Source organism: Poecilia mexicana, unplaced genomic scaffold (genome assembly GCF_051168715.1).
Source record: "Poecilia mexicana isolate PSO_F unplaced genomic scaffold, ASM5116871v1 scaffold_15, whole genome shotgun sequence".
Taxonomy (NCBI): Eukaryota; Metazoa; Chordata; class Actinopteri; order Cyprinodontiformes; family Poeciliidae; genus Poecilia; species Poecilia mexicana.
This window is the reverse complement of record NW_028263384.1, coordinates 13,767,069-13,786,198: the sequence shown is the minus strand read 5'-3', so window position 1 is coordinate 13,786,198 and position 19,130 is coordinate 13,767,069. Positions and strand designations below refer to the sequence as shown.

General features: G+C 42.1%; 1 protein-coding gene across 5 annotated transcripts in view; it reads left to right on the top strand.

Moving 5' to 3' along the window:
* ebf3b (EBF transcription factor 3b) overlaps positions 1 to 8,476 on the top strand; it is an 87,031-nt gene extending 78,555 nt beyond the window's left edge. For 3 of the 5 annotated variants that reach the window (XM_014980748.2, XM_014980747.2, XM_014980745.2), the window contains exons 12-16: positions 3,379 to 3,444; positions 3,614 to 3,785; positions 5,750 to 5,935; positions 6,403 to 6,570; positions 7,803 to 8,476. In XM_014980748.2, the coding sequence (XP_014836234.1) occupies positions 3,379 to 3,444; positions 3,614 to 3,785; positions 5,750 to 5,935; positions 6,403 to 6,570; positions 7,803 to 7,834 (624 nt within the window). In that variant the 3' untranslated portion in view covers positions 7,835 to 8,476. The remainder of the gene's footprint in view (positions 1 to 3,378; positions 3,445 to 3,613; positions 3,786 to 5,749; positions 5,936 to 6,402; positions 6,571 to 7,802) is intronic. The other 2 variants (XM_014980751.2, XM_014980750.2) reach the window with 1 other exon arrangement.
* The last annotated feature ends 10,654 nt before the right edge of the window (positions 8,477 to 19,130 follow it).

The following is a 19,130-nucleotide window of genomic DNA, read 5'->3' as shown; positions in this document are numbered from 1 at the left end:
GCGGGCATGGCGTTAAGTGAAGAGAGACTTTAGAATTCACCCTCCTTTTTAAGATCTTGTTATAAAACAATTTTCTATTCATAATATAAAAAAGACAATTTATAATACCATTTTGTGCCCTCTGGCAGTAATGGACAAATAGACTGGATATCACATTATATCACACTCAATTTCTCTCCTCTGCAACAAATTAGATTCATTATAAAATTAAAAGTGGAAACTCAATATTGTTTTATTATTAAGCTGATTGCTTTGGATTCTTTTTGTTCCCCCCTCCTCCCCAAAATGAGCATAAGCCCATTCTTTTCCAATTCTTTGTGTAATCCACAAGGAGAAAATATTACAAATGTGTTCATGTCAAGCAATTACCCATGTATTTAAATGAATCTCTCTTCCTGTGCTCTTTGAAGTACCTTCATCTAATGGCCCTATGCTTCTAAATGCATTCATTACCTCAGGCTAGAGCTAACAGAGTAATTGCCTTACAGTTTTATAATGGCATTAGCACTCCAAGCTACATAACCTAGGCCCTCTTTTATTAACTGTGATAATATAAATACAACATCCATGTTAATCTAGTGCTTGAAGACTCCTTATTGTTAGATTTTTTTATTTTTTTAATTTTTTTTACAAGACGTCATTTTGGATCTCTTCCCCTCAATTTTATGCCTCGGCAATAACATGAACCGGCTTTTAAATCTTAGGTGATCAGTCATCGGAGCGTTTGTTGGCAGAGCACGAGACCTTTTATGCAGAACAGTCCCAAACAATAGCCGAAATCAGTCACGCATTTGTCACAGAACAGCAGAAATCATTCGAAGCCGTTAATTGTTTCAATTTAACATGGTGTGTTCAGATATGTCTCCATGACAAGAAAGCCAATTACACTTATGCCGGAGCAGCATTTGAGATTTACATGGAAATGCCCTCGGAACGCTATTCCGTGCTAATCGTATTCACAGCATGAGCTGATGCGCATGAAGGCGTCTCGTCAGAAGAAAACAAACTTCCTTCCTTGATTGGGTGCAGCACTTCTCATCATCCGCCGATATGACTAGGTTGCCACTTAAGCATAGCCCCGGCGAGTCAGCTTGGTTAGTTAAGACACCACGCGGTAAACGACAGATTAAGGATGAGAGGCAATATCGTTTTCTCCCCTCCTCTTTCTCTTTTTTTTCCCAAGCTGTCCTTATGTCACTGCTGCAAAGTACCATATGGACAAGGAGGGAGAGGACGGTTCGCGGAGAATGAAACATGGCTTCCGAATGCGACAGTCTTAATTGCTTTAATTGTTGTTTAAAATTGAGAGCCATGTAGGAGATCTTGAAATATGATAGAATAGATTATTGGTAATTATTAACTGCAGACAAAAAGAAAGGAAACCACTTTATCTCACTCAGCAAGAGAGAGAAAAATCTGTTCTGCCTGATGAGAACACATCAAGACAGCTGGTACTCTCATTTAGTCTACCTGCTTCACGACAACCATAATTCTTTATTTGTATGCAAACTAGATGCATGCAACGTTGAGCATACACACCAATTTCAGAGGTAAATGCCCATTCTAAGAGCCACCCATCCGGTAACTTGGGGTGGATTAAGCGATATGTTTCTATAAGAGAGCATGGCACACGCTGCAAGTGGCTCCTACAGCGATTCATCTTGATAAATCAAGGACGGTGGCTAGCTATGCTCCTTAGGATGAAAGGGGGGCCCCCTTACACACGCTGCGTACACACACTGCATACGCCGTGCCGCGGAGACGCAGGCCAAGTCTTGGAGGCCGCTGTTTGAAGGCGCGAAGGCTGTGTTTACATTCATTTACGGCAGCTGCCGTCTTAATCCCACACTGCCATTGCCAAGTGATGGAACACTTCAGACAAATTACCGAGGCCTGCAAAAGAAAACACAGTGAATGTGGGAAGAAAACAAGCACCATCTGAGATGTTTCTAGTGACAGATTTGCATTGCTTTTAACCGGAGTTCTAACAGCACAGTCGACAAATCTCTGCTCTACAGCAGGTGACAACAAGAGAGCATTTTAAAAAACACACACACACAACAGCAATGACTGCAACTTGCCTTTGTCAGATTAAATGCACTCTTAAGAGGAGGAGAGGGTTTTCATACAGCAAACTGCCTTCTGTATTATGGAAAACAAAGAGAGCAGCCTGGTTTCTGGAGAGGGATTTAATTGTAAGTGCTGAATTCAAAGAGCCGATAAAGACACACAAATGGGCCAAGCCCCACCTAGCCGAAAGCCCAAAACAGAGAGTGTGTGTGTGGTTGACTGGGTGGGGGTGAATGGAGGGTGCGTGGGGGGGTTCGGGATCCGGGGCCAACTCATTTTCACCGTTAAGAGCCAAAGCAACACAGCTAATCCGCATTGTCAAGCGGGGGCAAGCATGCAGACATGGATAAGACCACATCCTGAGCATCCGTGTCCCCAAGGCACGAGCACCCAGCTCTTGCTGGATGGGAAGTCATTTGTGAAGTCCTTTGCAACAGCCAGTCAAAGAGGTTAATTGAAAAATTCCTTAATGTCATTACAACAGAACTAGATTAACCCAGAGCTAATTCACTTTATTGTTCTGAAGAGAGGGGACTCGGCACTGAACTCCGGAGCAAACGTGAAGCTCGGAATCAGGGGTGAGGTGTTGTTTTTAAAGGACTATGCCAGTTTAATTAAGATAGGGAACATTATTCACTGCTCTGCATGGTTGGAAGGAGCAAAATGGTCGTGCTGTATAAATTTACCTCCGGTGCCTCTTAAATCTAGGTGGCTCTTATTTATGTAAACATTTCATAGCACTTTTTAACACTGTTGTTCAGCTCTCTGCGCGTCATACTTATTCTGCATGTGCAGTGACGTCACACATCCCCACTTCCCCCTCAAAAGCAATAACAAAACTAATAGTGGTGTATATTTTGTTGGATCATCATCTGATGCCTTTGTTTTTTGGTGTTTCAAACTAATTATGATCCCTTCTTTTGAGATTTGTATTGATGGGATGGTAAGGCTCCTTTGTAACATGTTTTCAAGTGCATCAAACATTTTCAGGCCTGAGCACCTAAAAACCTGGTGCTCTGATGCTCCTTGAACCACTTTCCCACTATTTGGGCCCACTGAATACTGGCATTATTATTTAATTTGAGCTGGACGCCAAAACAAACATTTTACACTATTATTTAAGGGATAAGGGATAAAACTGGACTGTTTTGACTTGAATAACCTGTTGCCTGCAGAAACATGTTAATCACTGCAAAAATCTTCCTAAAAGCAGGGGTCTTCTCTTTGGTTTGACAGAGGCCTCAGGCTAAAAAAAAAAAAACTGTTGTGGGAGTTGTATTTATTTCCTTTCCCTGTTTCCCTAATCAGGAGGTGTTACTGAAGAGGGCGGCTGATCTCGTCGAAGCCCTATACGGGATGCCCCACAATAATCAGGTACCTCAGAAATCCTCTCGGCGTGTCTGATTTACACAAAGAATTGTTGATGACATAATTAAGGCCCATATTCAGGACTATATCTGAAGGAATATAGTGCCGCGAGTCAACTCAACAGCCATGTATTATGCATTAAAAAAACCCTTTGCCTTCTTTTTTTGCCTCTCAGGAGATCATTCTGAAGAGGGCAGCTGACATCGCAGAAGCCCTATACAGCGTTCCCCGCAACCACAACCAGATTCCCTCTCTCGCCAACACAGCCTCCCACGGCATGATGGGAGTCAACTCCTTCAGCAGCCAGCTAGCAGTCAACGTGTCAGAGTCACAAGGGAATGACCAAGGTGTGTGATTTGGCGGGGGGGGGGGTTAGCTCCATAACTTAGAGGTGCTCAAAAGGGGGTTGCAGAAGGATTGCAGGTGCTTCTAAGAGGAATACCCAGGGACTTACAAGAATATGGCAAATATGTTCTCCCTTTTGTCGGCTTCAAATAAAAATAACTAATAAAAAATGGCCTAATACGAAAAAAGGGATTAATCCAGTCCGCGAGTCTTCTCTCTTTTTTTTTTAAGAAGGGGTATTATGTGTTTCCCAGGCACATAGCAGCATTTCATAACACAATCTATTAATTATGTTACCTTCAGTTGTTATTTTAAAAAATCTTGTATATATCAAACACAGCTTAAAAGAAATCTGGCTTTCTAATTTGACACCTTGAATTTGAGCCTCTGTCTCTTTAAGAAGCTCAAATCCTTTCCGACATGCCGCCTTCGGCACGTTATCACAACCGTGCCTTTCAGTTGTGCCGTTTATAACCATCCATATGAGCGTTGGACTGAGAAGTAGTTCATATGATGAGCTCAGCCATACCCAACTTCCACCAGATGTTTGCTAATTGTCGCTGCCGCCAGTGTGGTGGAGCGCAGTGGGGGAGGCGTGGGGGGCGAGGGGTGCTCTGTGAGGAGGAAGCTCGGCTGGATACTGCGGCTCCAAGGAGGAGCTCTGCGTAAAATAGGCGGTGCTTTGTATGAGCGAGCATTTTAGGCAACCTGAATGGCTGGCAGGGGTGCATGAAAGAATCAAAGCAAAACTCCAGGTATGTTTTCGAACATGATATAAAGCTAAAAATTAAATATATTTTACACAAAACTTGGAGTATGTCTTGATAAAAAAAAAAACAGAGATGATTTTTTTCTGGCTGATTCTGTCTTTCATAAGGCTTTGACATGCCATTACTAATTTTAGCCAACTATAATTTTGCTGTACATTATGCAGATATGTAATTCACACAGTATTGATATGATATACTATAGATAATCTTGTGTCTAGATTAATAAGTATTTATACTCAGACGTGATGTCATGCCCTGTGTGCGCGAGACAGTGTCTGTAAAACTGTTTTACAGCTAATTTAAAACAAAGAAAATATTATGCAGCTCGCCTTTTAAGCTGTCTTCAGCATCTTATATTAGCTATCAACAGGATTAGCCAGACTAGGATTATTAAAACAGCCATCTACGTGTGTATTCCCTGTGGAGAATGTGGCCGACATTTTCAACTGCAGCATGCTCCATCAGATACAGAGGCTGAAAGCTTAAAAGGATAAAACACTTAAACTTTTCTGACCGTTCAGACTTCTTATTAGCTCCTGAAAGTCTTGCTCTGTCACAGCTTAAAGCTGCAGTAGATAACTTTCATTAAAAAAAAAAACATTATTATTTTTTTTACATATTCGTTAAAGTTGCCACTATGTCCTGACAATATAATTTCAGACCAATAGTCTGTGAAAAGAATCTTGTGGTCCTATTGGCATCTGCAGATTTATACCACTTCCTATCAGAAACAACCAGTCAGAGCTAGAAGGAGGATCCTAGTGCTGTCAATCAAGCTTGTGTACGCACTGCTCAATATTGGTGGTTTGCTGCAGCTTTGCTAATGGAGGGCAAACAACTTACTGCTACAGGAAGACCGATTATCTACCGCTGTTACTAGCAACTTTGCATATTGAATGTTATGTAAATTCTGGAAAGATAATAGAAATGTGTTGTTTCAACTTCCTGCCTCTCTTATGCTACTCTACAGTTGTTGTATCGTTTACGTTCTTCATTCAGTAACAGAGGATTTGTCAGTGAGGCTTTGCTAGCGTCTCGATTAAAGAGCTATCTGATCATAGAAACATCACATTTTAATAGAGATCTTGACTGTACCAGTTCATTCCCACTGCCATTTACTTTCAATCACCGGACAATGCCTCGGAAAGAAAGGAATGAATGAATGTCCTTGTGCTTCTTCCATTTGTGTTATCCAGTTGGCTACAGCCGGAACACCAGCAGCGTGTCCCCCAGGGGCTACATCTCCAGCAGCACCCCACAGCAGTCGAGCTACAACACAGTCAGCAACAGCATGAACGGCTACGGCAATGCCGGCATGAACCTGGGTGTGCCAAGCTCCCCGGGGTTCCTCAACGGATCCTCTGCCAACTCCCCATATGGAAGTAAGTAGCATGCCACTCTTGCATGCTGTAGTAGCTCTAAGTTGCTGCTGATTTAATTCCAGCTCCTGCATTCATTCACACCTCTACAAGGCGTTTCTGAAAGGAAAGGGGTGTGTGTGTGGGGGGGTTGGGGGTGAGCGCATTGTTGATGGTGATAATATGTAAGGCTTCATTCACAAGAGCTTGTTTAGTTTCAGGACTTTAGAGAGCACACATGTGGCTTAGAATTGTGGAAATATTAGGTTTACTTCGCCACACGCCACCTGTATTTGTTCAGCCGGACCAAAATGTTGATCATAGGGGCCTGTGAGTACTGATCATGTGTCCCCCACCCCAACCCCTCCCTCCCTGACAGTAACTCTACCCCAGCCTTACCTTAACTGCCCTCTCCCCTCTCAAGCACTACTCACAGCACGTTCTCACTCTCGCCCTCCCTCCTTCCCTTGCCCTCCCTGTCGTCTCCGCAGTTAAACAAAAGAGCGCCTTCGCCCCTGTGGTCCGACCCCAGGCCTCCCCACCCCCCTCCTGCACCAGCGCCAACGGCAACGGACTGCAAGGTGAGCCCCCCTCACCCCCTCATCCCTTCCCTACGGACTACTGGTCAGATACCGCTGCTCAGGCCTCTGTCCGGTTTGGTGAGGGATTAATCATTACAAATATATGCATTTTGACAGGCCAATTTACACCTTTCAGTTCACATTCAGGCACACACTCTTGCAGAGAACATGCCCACACACACACACACGCACTCTCACACACACGCAAACAAGACAGCGCCGGTCTGAAAGTGACAGTGCAAATGTTTATGCATACATGCATCCTCGTTGCCCTTACATACAAATGATCCGCTCCGATGTCGCAGGACAAGACCTTCGGCGAATTGTTTTAGTAATTATGTTTATTAGGTTTTGTGCGTGTGTCATGACCAACATGATTGCACTGAAAACAAGCTTAGCTGTAGCGCGTGCCCCAAGATTAATAACATTGGGCTTAATGAAGTGGGAAATTAAAGTTCATCTTGCTACACGTTCATACTTATTAATACATGTGCAGAAATTAATGAGCAATGCCTTGCCATCATCTGCGCTGGCAAACTTAAAAGCATTTCAACCATGACTCTACAAATATACTGCGAGCAATACACTAATACATCATCCTAGCACTTCACTAGTTGCCTAATTGTTAAAACATGTGAAAATACTGAATATATAAACTCTTAGGGCGAGCTACAGTTGCTAATGATATCCAAAGCAGATGGTCTTAGCGCAATAACAGGGAGCTACTTTTGATCTTGCCTAATCTCTATTGGATAATGACGTGAAGGCAAAACTTGAGTCGATGATAAAGAGACGTGGGGGAGGAGGGAGGGCGAGATAAAGGAAGGAAGTCGCAGAAATGAATCCGAGTGGGAGAGACTGAGCCGAGTTGCGGCATTGTGGGAAATGACCGTGTTGTTGCTCCGTCGTCACCACAGCCGGCTCTCCTGGGAGTCTGGGCCACTGTTTGCCATTACCCCGACGGCAGGAGAAATATCACACATAGCAGGAGCGGCGTGCTGAGGGCTGAAATGTCAGAGCAGGAGGGAGGTTAGGGGAGCGTACGGCGACGAGGGCCGGCGGACACGGCAAACACTCGCAGGCACATGCGCAAACAGGAACATTTAAAGGCTTACATCCACGCACTTGTGCAGCATCAGGTGGCTGGACTCTGAACAAGCACGCACCGACACGCACACTGCACACATGCATGCACTCATTTTTTTTTCTTTCTTTCAGTTTTGATCAATTTTTAGAATAAATAAAGCCAAATCTGCTGTAACCAACTCAACTAATCTGCTCTCTTGTTCTTTCTTTATCCCCCCCCTCAGCCATGTCCGGCCTGGTTGTCCCTCCAATGTAAATGCACTTTTGTCATCTCGAGCACCAGTCGACACACTACCACTTCACAGGACACTCCCCCCTTGTTCCCAAGCACACTGCAAAATGCTGGTGTAATGTATAGTCAACTGCTCGTTCTGAAGAAAGAAAAAAAAAAAAGAGATTTCCCCCTCCGCCCCCTTTTCAATGACTTTCAGAACCTGCAGAAAAAAGGATTTAACAAGAACAATATTTTGTTGTTTTGTTTTTTTTTTTTCCCTGTGGGATTTTATTTTTCTTTACCCTCCCTAACCCACAATTTTATCAACCTTTGATGAGAAAAGGACGCGGGATGATGAAGGATTTATTTTGTATACCTGTCGAGTTGAGCTTCAGCCTCGGACAGCCACTCTCAGTACTGGAAGGGACTCTGTGGACTCACCATCTGGTTGTAAAGTAAAAACACTGATGTACAGTCCATTTGCCAACAAACTTGTTTGCCTCAGTTGTTTCTTTTTTTTGTTTTGTTTCAACTCTCTTTTAATAGATTCACAACAGTTGTGCGTCTTTATAATGTGACTTTTGTATTTTTATGTGTGAGAAAACTACACAGGGGCCAAGACAGTTTGAATTTCAACTGGAAAAATATATGAAATATATAATTTAGCAAAAGCCGATCATAAAAGTACAATGAATATGAAGTAAAAACAGGATTTCATTTTTTTTTTTTTTTTTTTTTGGGGGGGGGGCTAATCGGGGGTGGGAAGGGGGTGGAGATGGGTGGGTGATGTTGTATCATGTTTCATTCCTGCATTTTAACTTAAATTTTGTAATTTATTGTAGCTAGAAATCATCTTCAAAAGTGAAAAAAAAAATCCTCCACGTCAACAAGCACACTGATGTGTACAAAAACACTACTCTGTTGATGAATATGATGTACTTCCACGTCTAGAGCTTCCTTTTAAGCAAGTGTGTTTTGCCATGTTTTTTCAACTTTTTTGCTAGCACTGTATATTAATGCATTCCTAGGCTACTGTGAAGTCTGTTTCTTGTTGATGAGGAGCAGTCTCCTTTTGGCTCCAACTCCCTTATGTGTTTTATATGTGGTTAAAAAAATAATTGTAGACTATTGTGATATTGCCAAACTTGTGCTAAATATTTATACATCTGTCTTTTTCATGTTCTTTTAGATCAACAAAAAAAAAAATGTTTAAAAACAAAAAAAAAAAAATTTAAACCCATTGAGAATGTAGGAATATAGTCAGTCATTGTCATTTTTCTGTTCAAATACACACTTGCGCTCACTGAAGGAAATTTTGTAACATATCAACTATAAATAATGTATTTATCTCTGAAATTTTGTATATTGCTTTTCATTATGTATGTATTAATCGTCATGCCCTTAATATAGTGATGCAGCACAGATAATTCAGCCAAGAACTGTTGCCTTCATTTGTTTTTCTTTTTTGTATTTGATGAAATGCAATGTGCATATATTTCATGTGTATCCTCGAAACTTTTTTGTGTTACACCGTCGAGACTCTCTGTCCATTTTTTTTAAAAGGGAAGTCAAACTTCATTGTTTATTTTTATATTGATTTTAAATTATCTATACAGACCATTTTGGAGAAAACTTTGTTGGTTGTATTGTCAAATAAATTGTTTGTGACCCATATGATAGTTGTTAAGATCCAATAGAGACTAATGTGCATGAGGGACGACCTTGGAGATAAAAAAAAACACTCCATTTGTGGTTGTACTTTTATTTTATTTTATTTTTTTCCTGTTTTGTAGAATGTATAGAAGTCATTTTTACTCACCACTTAAGACTCTGCCACATAGCTTACATGTGTTTACAGGGAAGAAAATTTAAAAATGTCAGCATTTGGAATGGAAACAGAAATGACTAAGTGATGTTTTATTAAAATTTTCAGTAAAAAAAACATAATAGCCCCTCAACTGTGGACTTCTTCAGTTTTAAGCCCAGTTTGGATGGCAGATAAACTGACAATCAGGAACAAAGAAACAAATAAACAAATACAAAAAAAAAAAAAGACAAGAGAAAAGACAGTAGACAAAACCTGTGATTCATCTGTAAGATGTAGTATTTAGACATTGCTATGGAGATAACTGTTTGAACCTGTGGAAAAAGTGTAACATCCATAAAAAAGATGAAAACTGCTCTTTCCTCATATTCTTTCAGCGAAGCATTCTGAATGTGTTTCTGCTGGTCTCTGTGTGAGCACATCCTGCATCTGTGGTGCTTCAAAGGTTCATTGTAGTCATTCATAAACAGTGCAAGCTTTTTTTATTCAAAGCACCCCAAATGGGGCTCATTCAAATCCCTCATTTCATTGCATTAAGCCACCTAGTTAATAAAGAATCGATACATTGAAAGAGCAAGGTTATCCTTTGTCTATAAGGCCTGGTATCGTTTTGAACCTCTTATAGTTTGAGTGCTAAAGGGGGGATGGCGTGTGGGGGGGCTGTGAAATCTATACTCATCAAGTGGGTCAAACAGGAGGATAGAAGTGTTTGAGGGAAGAACAGTGGTTCTCCTTAAAAACAACTGAGCATCTTATCTGGCATCCTGAGCGCTCGCGGAGCGCAGGTCACAAAATGTCAATTTCTCATCAAGGCGCCATTGTCCGAGGCCACGTCTGCCTTTAATGCACAATTAAATGACAGCAACCCGAGTGGCAATCAGCATATCAGCGGCTTATTATGCCAGCCAGCGTGCGCGGATCTCGGCGGCGCAGGAGATCCACCAGGAGCTGCTGATAGTGCAAAGGACAGACGCACCGAAAGCAGCAATTTCATTTTCTGCAGGCTTCAAATAATTTCCCTGATAACCCGGTGCATCTGATAACAACGTGCACACAACTGTCTCCCTGCGTTATCTGTGTCGGATACACAGGTTTCGATCCGTCACGTTGCATTCTGCTTTGTGCTTTTTCTTTTTTTTTTTTTTTAGTATTCGTTTTTGGAGATGGGGGGGTGGAGGGTAAAAAAAAAATAAACAAACAAGCAAACTCGATATTAATCAATGCAGCGAAGAAAGCAGACGCACAAAATTGGGATTGCTGAAGAGAAGCTCTGTTAAATTATTTTAGGCAGTTAATTACCTACCTGCTGTAAATAACTCCATTAACATCTTTATCTGTGTAAAACCAGATTAGTTGGAACTGCATTACATTTGAGGGTTGTTTAAAGTGAAGCTGGTGATTAGTTACATGGAGAATGGAGCTACCTGTCTGATACAAAAACAAACGTACTCTAACCGTTTTTACAAATGTGTGTATTTTATTTGCAGTAAGTGTTGCTACTGACAGCTAATAAATGTCTTTTAGACGCATTACAAAATATTTCTTTGGAATAATTTCGCTTCGGCAGCAATCGTAGTTAATTCGGAGTCTGTTTTGGAAAATGAATTTTCTCGTGAGGTAAGGAGTGTCCAGCTTAAACAACTATGCAAAATACAACAGTTTGAAAAGCAAAAATATTACAGTGTTTATAGGAAGCCTGTTTTATTTATTTTTACCCTGCCTTACTGTTCTTTGAGGTCGTTACTGAGTTTGGAAAAGCCCGACATGTTCTCCAGTCCATGTTTCACTCAGGAAGGTCACTGGTGGCTCACCGCCTCCAACCTTTATTCCCTTTGTAAATAATCACTTTCTAACCACCTAATAAAACGTGATGATAAAATGTGATTTGCCTTAACCACTAACATGTTTTTGACACTAGTTTGGGTTTTGCCACTCTTCTACTACTCCAATCTACTTGATCATCCAATCTCGATTTACACCAGGAAAAAAAAAAAAAAGCCAGGAATTATCTACTGTAGGCTACATGTCAATTCCTTATAACAATTTAACTAAACCTCTTTTTAAAGACTAAAATCAGAGGGTAAAAAAAGTCTAATGTATATATAAAAAATGACAAGTTAGCTCAGTTGCTGGGTGCTTTAACAGCTCTGAAGCCTGCCAGGCAGGCTGGAGGTACAGTATATATAGTCTCAGCAGGTTTCTTTGTACCCAACAAACAGCCAGTAGCTCTGCCACACCATTCAATCATCGTGAGAGCCTCTTTTATTGGAGAACTCTAATGGCCACCCTCCACCATGATCTTAATGTGTGCATTAAATATTTATAAATCCTGGGTCAATAATGCCCCATAACCAGAGCCTGACAGACCCCCACCGTACCATGTGGCTGCCTTGCTCTCAAACAGAGGCACGGGTCACGGGGTCACACAATCAAAAGAAAGCGAAGCTTACCGCATCCATATGTTGCCACTCTTATCAAGACTTTCCTCCGTACTGGTTATCTGTCAAAGGAAAGAAATATTGAAAGCAATATCGATCTTAACTAGCCTTGTGTTGCCGAGGGCCACTCTTCAAACATCTGCTCGTGTATTGTTATATTTCAAAAAAAAAAAAAAAGAAGGGGCGGGTTAGGGTGGGGGGAATAGAAAAAGTCGTCTCCGTAATAAAAGCCCAAGCTGTAATATTGAACATCTCTGTGTGACGCAGGCACCCTGAGCATGACTAATGACCACGTTATTAAGAAGCATCGCTGGAGGTTTTTAAAGTTTCAAATATTTCTTCATCAGTGTCGGGTTAATTACGCAGCCTGGCATCTATGTGGGTGACTCGCTTGTTTTTTTTTTTGTTTTTTTTTAATGTGACCACATCCTGCCTGTGAGCTCCTGAGCTGTTCAGGTGAAAGATTGTGCTCCGGTGATAGCGCGGCACAAAAGAGCGACCGGACAATGAGCCAGTCAATGGAGAGCTTCAGTTGAAAGCGCCACAATGGCCGTGCATGCTGGGAATTGGGCTGGACGATATAAAGGAATGAAACCTTCATTGAGGCCATGGAGGACAAGCATTCAGAAAAGAGGGTTTTGTTTGCTCTTTATCAACCTGCGCTTTCCCAGGAGAAAAAACAATTCAAACTGACCTTAAAAAGAGAATATATATTACCCCGCACATCTTCTCCCTATGTAAGTTGTATACTTAGAGGCGTTTGCATTCATGCTTGGGGGGGCATTATGTTGCTCAATATCGAGACAGGTCATAAAACTAGGAGGTGGACGACGGTTTATCTTCTCTGCGCGGTGGGCAATGCCGAGGAGTACTTTTTAAGGATTTGCTCTTTGACAGAGGGGATTTGTTTTAACCGCTGAGTGCAGAAAAAAAAAAAAAAAAAAGTGGCTGCAACTCTCCTGTAGCTTATGCACGAGACGGAGAACACTTTTGAGAGTCATAAAAACTGTACGAACCGAGACCATAACTTAAAAATGAAGCAAATCTGACCTTTTTGAACAATTCAGTATTTGAATCAAAATAAGACATGACCCCCCCACTCCACCCCATCTTCCCCGGTCCTTTTTTTTTTTTTAAACAGTCCTACATTAGAGCAGCCTCCTGTCTGTGATTCTGAACATCAGATAAGACACCGCTCCCCTGTTGCTGTACTCTGGGAGTGAGCTTTGTAAGGAAAACTTGTGAAAAGTGGAAATCTTTTCAATCCTTGCAAAGATTTCCACTTCACTCGCTGCAGCCGAGAAGCAGGAGCAAAATATCCCAGTGGTTCGGCGTCCATTAAACTTGTATTCACATGTCATTTGATACTTCATCAATGTTTCAGGGCATTTCAAACCAGGAAAGGAAAAGCCAGATTTACCCCTTGATGCAAATAAAACGTTCACCATATTTTCCCTGCACAGTGCCCTGCAAAACTATAAATTTACACATTTTGTAATGTGATATAAACTGAACTCCGTGTCTTTAATTGGGATTTACTTGATAAACCAACATAGAGTTGGTTGAAAGGATTACTTTCTCTTTTTTTTTTATAAATAATAATAAACAAAATACATATTTGCCATCAATCTTTCCCTCAACTCTGACCTGCTTCCCTGTAAAAGCTGCAGAAAACCGTCCCTAGAGCACGATGCTCCCACTACCACGTTTCACCGTGGAGATAGTTGTACCTGAGCTACAACATTATACAGGTTTGCAGTTCTTCCATACTATTTCCATTATAAGTCTACTGACTGGACAGTACTCCATAACACGGTCAAAGCTCTGGTGATTGTTTTACTACCCTACTGCATTAAAAAATCTCTAATGTCAATGTTTTCTAACTCCAGTCCTGAAGGCACACTGCCTTGTTTTTTTTTTTTTTTTTAGCTGGATTCATATTAGTTCAAAATGCAACCAAGTAAAATTATTTACTGAAATTATATGACTTCTGAGGGCAGTTGTTAAAGGGGACGGAGGATCTATTCACAGGACACTTTACTTACTTTTATTTTGCAGAACTACTAGAATCGTGTACATCATGTGCCTTCCACTTCTCTATTACTTTATGCTGACCCATCAAGAGATTAAAACAAGACAAAACACACACACACACATATTGGAGTTTAAGGTTGTAACATGACAAAATGTGAAAAAGCTCAAGGGTATTAATACTTTTGCAAGGGACTGTATATGAACTTCGCTTAGCCTACAAATTACAGTGTGTGGATTTCTTGGCACAGGCATGCAGGGCTGCAGTGATAAAATAATATCACTTGAACTGTATTTTCTGCCACAGTCTCCAGCATATAGAGCTCCTTTCATACTAGTCCTGTGTAGTGCTTTGTCCAGTATAGTTCTGGATATGATATCATCTATTAATAATGTATTGGCAATGGATTACATAAAAAGGGAGCAGAAATAACATCCAATATTCATGCCCCCTGAGCTCGAGTGTGTCCAATCCGTTTGGCCCATAAAACCTTAGCCCCATTTCCATATCCGCTGTGGGTCACAACAGGTCTGCCGCACAAAGGCTCACAGAAAAGCTCAACTCAGGAAGAGGGCAGTAAAAATTGGGTGGATTTCTGAACCCTTATGAAACAGCCCTCCTTTGAGAAAAAAAAAAAAAAGAGTGAAAAAGTGAAAAAGCCCTTTTCCGATTTCAGCGCCTGTGAAAAACCTGTTACAGTGTTTCCCTCTTTAATTGTGCCACTTGAGAAATTGACGTGCCTCTGAAACATGGCATGAATCTCGCAGTTATTGCAGTCCCCTTGGCAGGGAATGTTGATACAACATCTGCATGCTATAGAAAGTAATGGAAGTAGCAGAGGTGGCAGCTGCAACTCTACAGGAAGTGTGCCATTTTCAGGCAGCGCTGCTGTGAGAACCACTAACTGCCAGCCTGGTCGTGCAGGCAGCTCTGATTGCCAGGACACTATGACAAACACGCAGGGGCTGGGAGTGTTGCATCCTGGGGGATGACAGCTTCTGTTTGATTGTCAATAAGGCTCATTAGCAGAAAAAATGGAGAATGCGGAAAGAGATTAAATGACTTGCAACAGGGTCCCCCTCATGTTTCATTACAGTGGATTTATCAGACCCTTTATTTCATCAATATCAGGAGGGGAAAAAAGGAAGTGGAAGGACTGCTGCACAATCCAATTTTGTACATTTCTATACATACCTGATAAAGTGCGAGCCGTTTTATTGAATTCAGCACCACCTAACTCAAAAAAAAAGGAAGAAAAAAAAAACCCTCTCCAGTGCAACTCTTGTCTTAAGACCAAGCGACGGATGTTTCCCTCCATCTTAGGGAGGGACGGCCAACAAAGCAGCGTGTAAGGGCCTTTCCCTGAAGAGTCCTTGTCACGCCGCGCCAAACCTCTGTGATTATCGTTGTTTTTGCAGAGAGTGTCCACGCCTGCCAATACCGCTGTTCCATAAATGAATTTGGCCCCTCGTCAACGAATTACCTAACACGCAGAACTGTGTATGTGTCACATCCAATTCCAACTCACCGGCTTTGGCGGTGTGTGTCAGCTGGAGGACTTAATCATCAATCGTCAATCATAATAAGCGAAACGCATTGATAGGAGTTGTGTATTTTTTTTTTCCCCCCTCTCCTCTTTTTTCCTTTCCGACGCCGTTAAAGTGTAAAGGGAGAAGTTAAAAACGACCTTGTTAAAATGGGACCACCATTTATATTCCTAATTTAGTGTATGGATTAATTAGTGTTGGCGAGCGAGTGTATCAGTTTCCATGTGGCAGAGCTTTGGAGTGATCAAATCATTACTCTCTTTCATAAGGGAACTTTGGAGTGATTTCTATCAGACGCATGTTGATGTTTCTGCTCAGAACCAGCTTTGCACATATTTAGAAACGTGCTTTTAATTAATTCTTAATTGGACAGTTAATAAACAGGCCTTTTTAAGTATTAGGAGCCAATCTATAACCTCAATTTCACACCATGCAAAATTAATGCTATCAGGGCCTTTAAAGAGAGACATAGGACATTTTAAGTGGGATACTGTTGAGATGTTATAAGTGGTTAATATCTTACCTGAGGTAGATAACAGTCTAGTTAGCTAGCTAGTCTAAGATAAGCCAACAGCAAAGAGGTCATTTTCTGTTTAAAATAGTTATTCATTTAAATGATGAGGCTTGTGCGTTAGCTCTCAGGTTGAAGATAATCCTGAACATTTAAACTTGTATTAGAGGCGTATTTACATAGTGACCAATAGTTAGCTAAACGAAAAATGGATTCAGAAGGTGTTGAACTACCATTGATCTTGATGAGTTAAAGGAACTAGCTCTTTGCATTTCCATCATCACAAGTTTTGACACTGGGCACCCCCCCCCCCCAAAAAAATAAGGTAAAAGCAACGGGCGTCAACATTTACAAAGTTGGATTAGCAATAGAAGAAAAGCATTGTCTCTCATCTTCCTGATGTTGATCGGCTCTCTGTTAAAAAGTTGCAATGTGATATTCTCATCTGGATCCTTAAAACTCATTTCTGACTGAGTTCTTAAACACTGCTCAGTTTTTAATATTGCCAGGTGGTGTTGGTAAAACCTGCTATAAAAGTGTTTAACCCCAGCTGCTAGAACAGAAACTGGATTGTGAAACATTTACAACCACATTATTGTTTAAAACAGCTTTAATAAATAAAGATGACGATTTTAGGAAACTTGTTTGCAGCCCATTCCGGGTCATTTCAACATTTTATTTCATCGGAGTAACCTCCTGATTTAAAAGTGGTGTAAAAATGAAAAACATATCATTTATTACCTCCTTTTACCATGTAAATAATCATCAGCGTCTCTGTAACTAACCACCAAATGCAAACGTGACAATTTACTCCAAATTTATATAATAGTCTTCTCATAAATTACAATGAATTTTAAATCTGAAGTTGTTTTAAGACGGTTTAAGTTCACGTAGGTCTCATGTTAGCCTGCAGGTCAAACTAATCTGGAAGACAAAAGCAGGACTATCTAGTACAGGTAGGATTTTAGCAGCTTATAACCTTTTAACAAAGTCTCACTTCAAAAAAAAAAAAAAAAAAATCCTTTTAATGCTGCCTCACATCCACATTACACGCTTACTGGCACAGAATATCTTTTGCACGAGGCAGAGGAATCTGGCTCATATTTTCCTTCGGCCTGATCCATTGCACTCCTCTCTCCCGTCATATAGATCGGAGTCTGCAGGGGCCAGAGGCGCTGACAGAGCCCAGATGCTCCCAGTCTGTCTGGGGGACTGGGGAGACTGGTGCCATGGGGTCCTGGAGCCTCTGAAGTGCCGCCCCTCCATCAACATGACCAAGGCTAGACCTGCACTTTCTCCAGGCTGAGACACTCTCCTTACCACGCTGACAAGTGCGCTGCACAGTCGCAGATTGATATGTGCACACTCAAAGGTAATCGCTCTCACGTAATGTACGGCCATTCGTCAGCCGTTCCTAATCAGGGAGCCCAAAAAACCCAACGCTCGGGTTCTCACTGACACAAGGTCGCATGCTGATACCACGAGGAGTGCTTTTTTTTTTTTTTTTTTTTTCTCTTTCTCTCATTTAGTCTTCAACTTACTGCTATAGAGATCAGTCTCTTTGTTCTCAAGAAACCAACATTCAAAAAAGGAGGCACCACACGAATCCTACGTCCTCCTGGTTTCTGTCTCAAAACAACAGACAAAGATCATTACAAGAGCATCAAAGTGTGCCATGTTTGAAACGCTGGTTCTCTTTGTAGTAGCGCTGGAGCATGGAGTGTGTTGGTATTAGACGCTGCTGTGGCAGCTGTCGTGGCTGGCTGTGTGGTGCCTCGGTGTCAGGGCCTCCGAGAAAAAGGCCGTCCCGGCAGACAGACACTGGGGGAGGAAACCCGATACGGCAGCCAAAAAAACCCGGTCTAATGTCTGTGTATCCAGATATCTATCCCAATGTCTGTCTGAGTGTTGGAGGCTGCCTATCTGCATGCTGGATCCTCCTCTGGTTCCCCCAGCAAGGCCGCGCTGCCTGCAGCTGAGCTTAACACGCACCAGAAAGTTGTAGCTTTATATATCTCAAGCGCGCAAACTTCTTCTGGAAGAATGGCTGTTTATGAAATCGGCAATGCGGCTGCGTCATTAATTCTGCGGGGCGGGGCCGGGGGAGTTGGTGGTGGCGGCGGCGAGGGGGGACTAAGCGTCGGGACTTGTTCCAAAGGGGTTCAGGTCGTGATAACGGCAGAATTATGAGCCGACATGTATGAAGAGAAGGAGATGGAAGTGCAGAGTGTGTTTGTGTTTGATGTGGGGGCAGAAAATTGTTCTATAATGAGGAGGGGTGCCAGGATATGAGATGGGAAGCGGGGAGTTGGAGACAGGATATAAGTTATGAGAAGGAAACTAATGTTAGGAAATGCAGAGGCTGTTGTTGTTGTCTCTGCTGCAGCTTGTATGAGCCAGAATGTATCTTAGCTACTATAGGGCTGTGATTAATACAGCCCGGCCAGGTCAGAACCCAGCACTGATGCTACGGATGCCACCAACCGTATCCCCACTCTTTCAGGGGCTCAAATAAGTGTGTGTCGCTTGTGTGCGTGTGTGTGTGTGTGCGTGAGAAAGAGAGAGAAAAAGAGAGAAATAGGGAGAGAGAGAGAGAGAGAGAGAAAACACGCACGGACGCGCGTGTGTGTGTGTGTGTGTGTGTGTGTGTGTGTGTGTGTGTGTGTGTGTGTGTGAGGGGGTTAATAAATGTTGAATCAAACGCCGCACGAGACACTCACACTCCTTAAGGGTTGCCCATTAGCGGTGTGTGGGTGCATGGGGAGTTTATCAGTGTCTGGGTGATTTATGAAGTCAGACTCAATATCATCCACTTCACCCACACACATATGGACATGCACATGTGCGCACACACACACCAGCATGCATGGCCACATTCTCACGCACCCACATGCACAACAGCCCCTGCGTGCCCGCGCGTGCACTCCAGCAGTCTCTTTGTGAAACGGGAGGCAGGTATGAGGGCAAAATTAAAGGTTTCCCAGA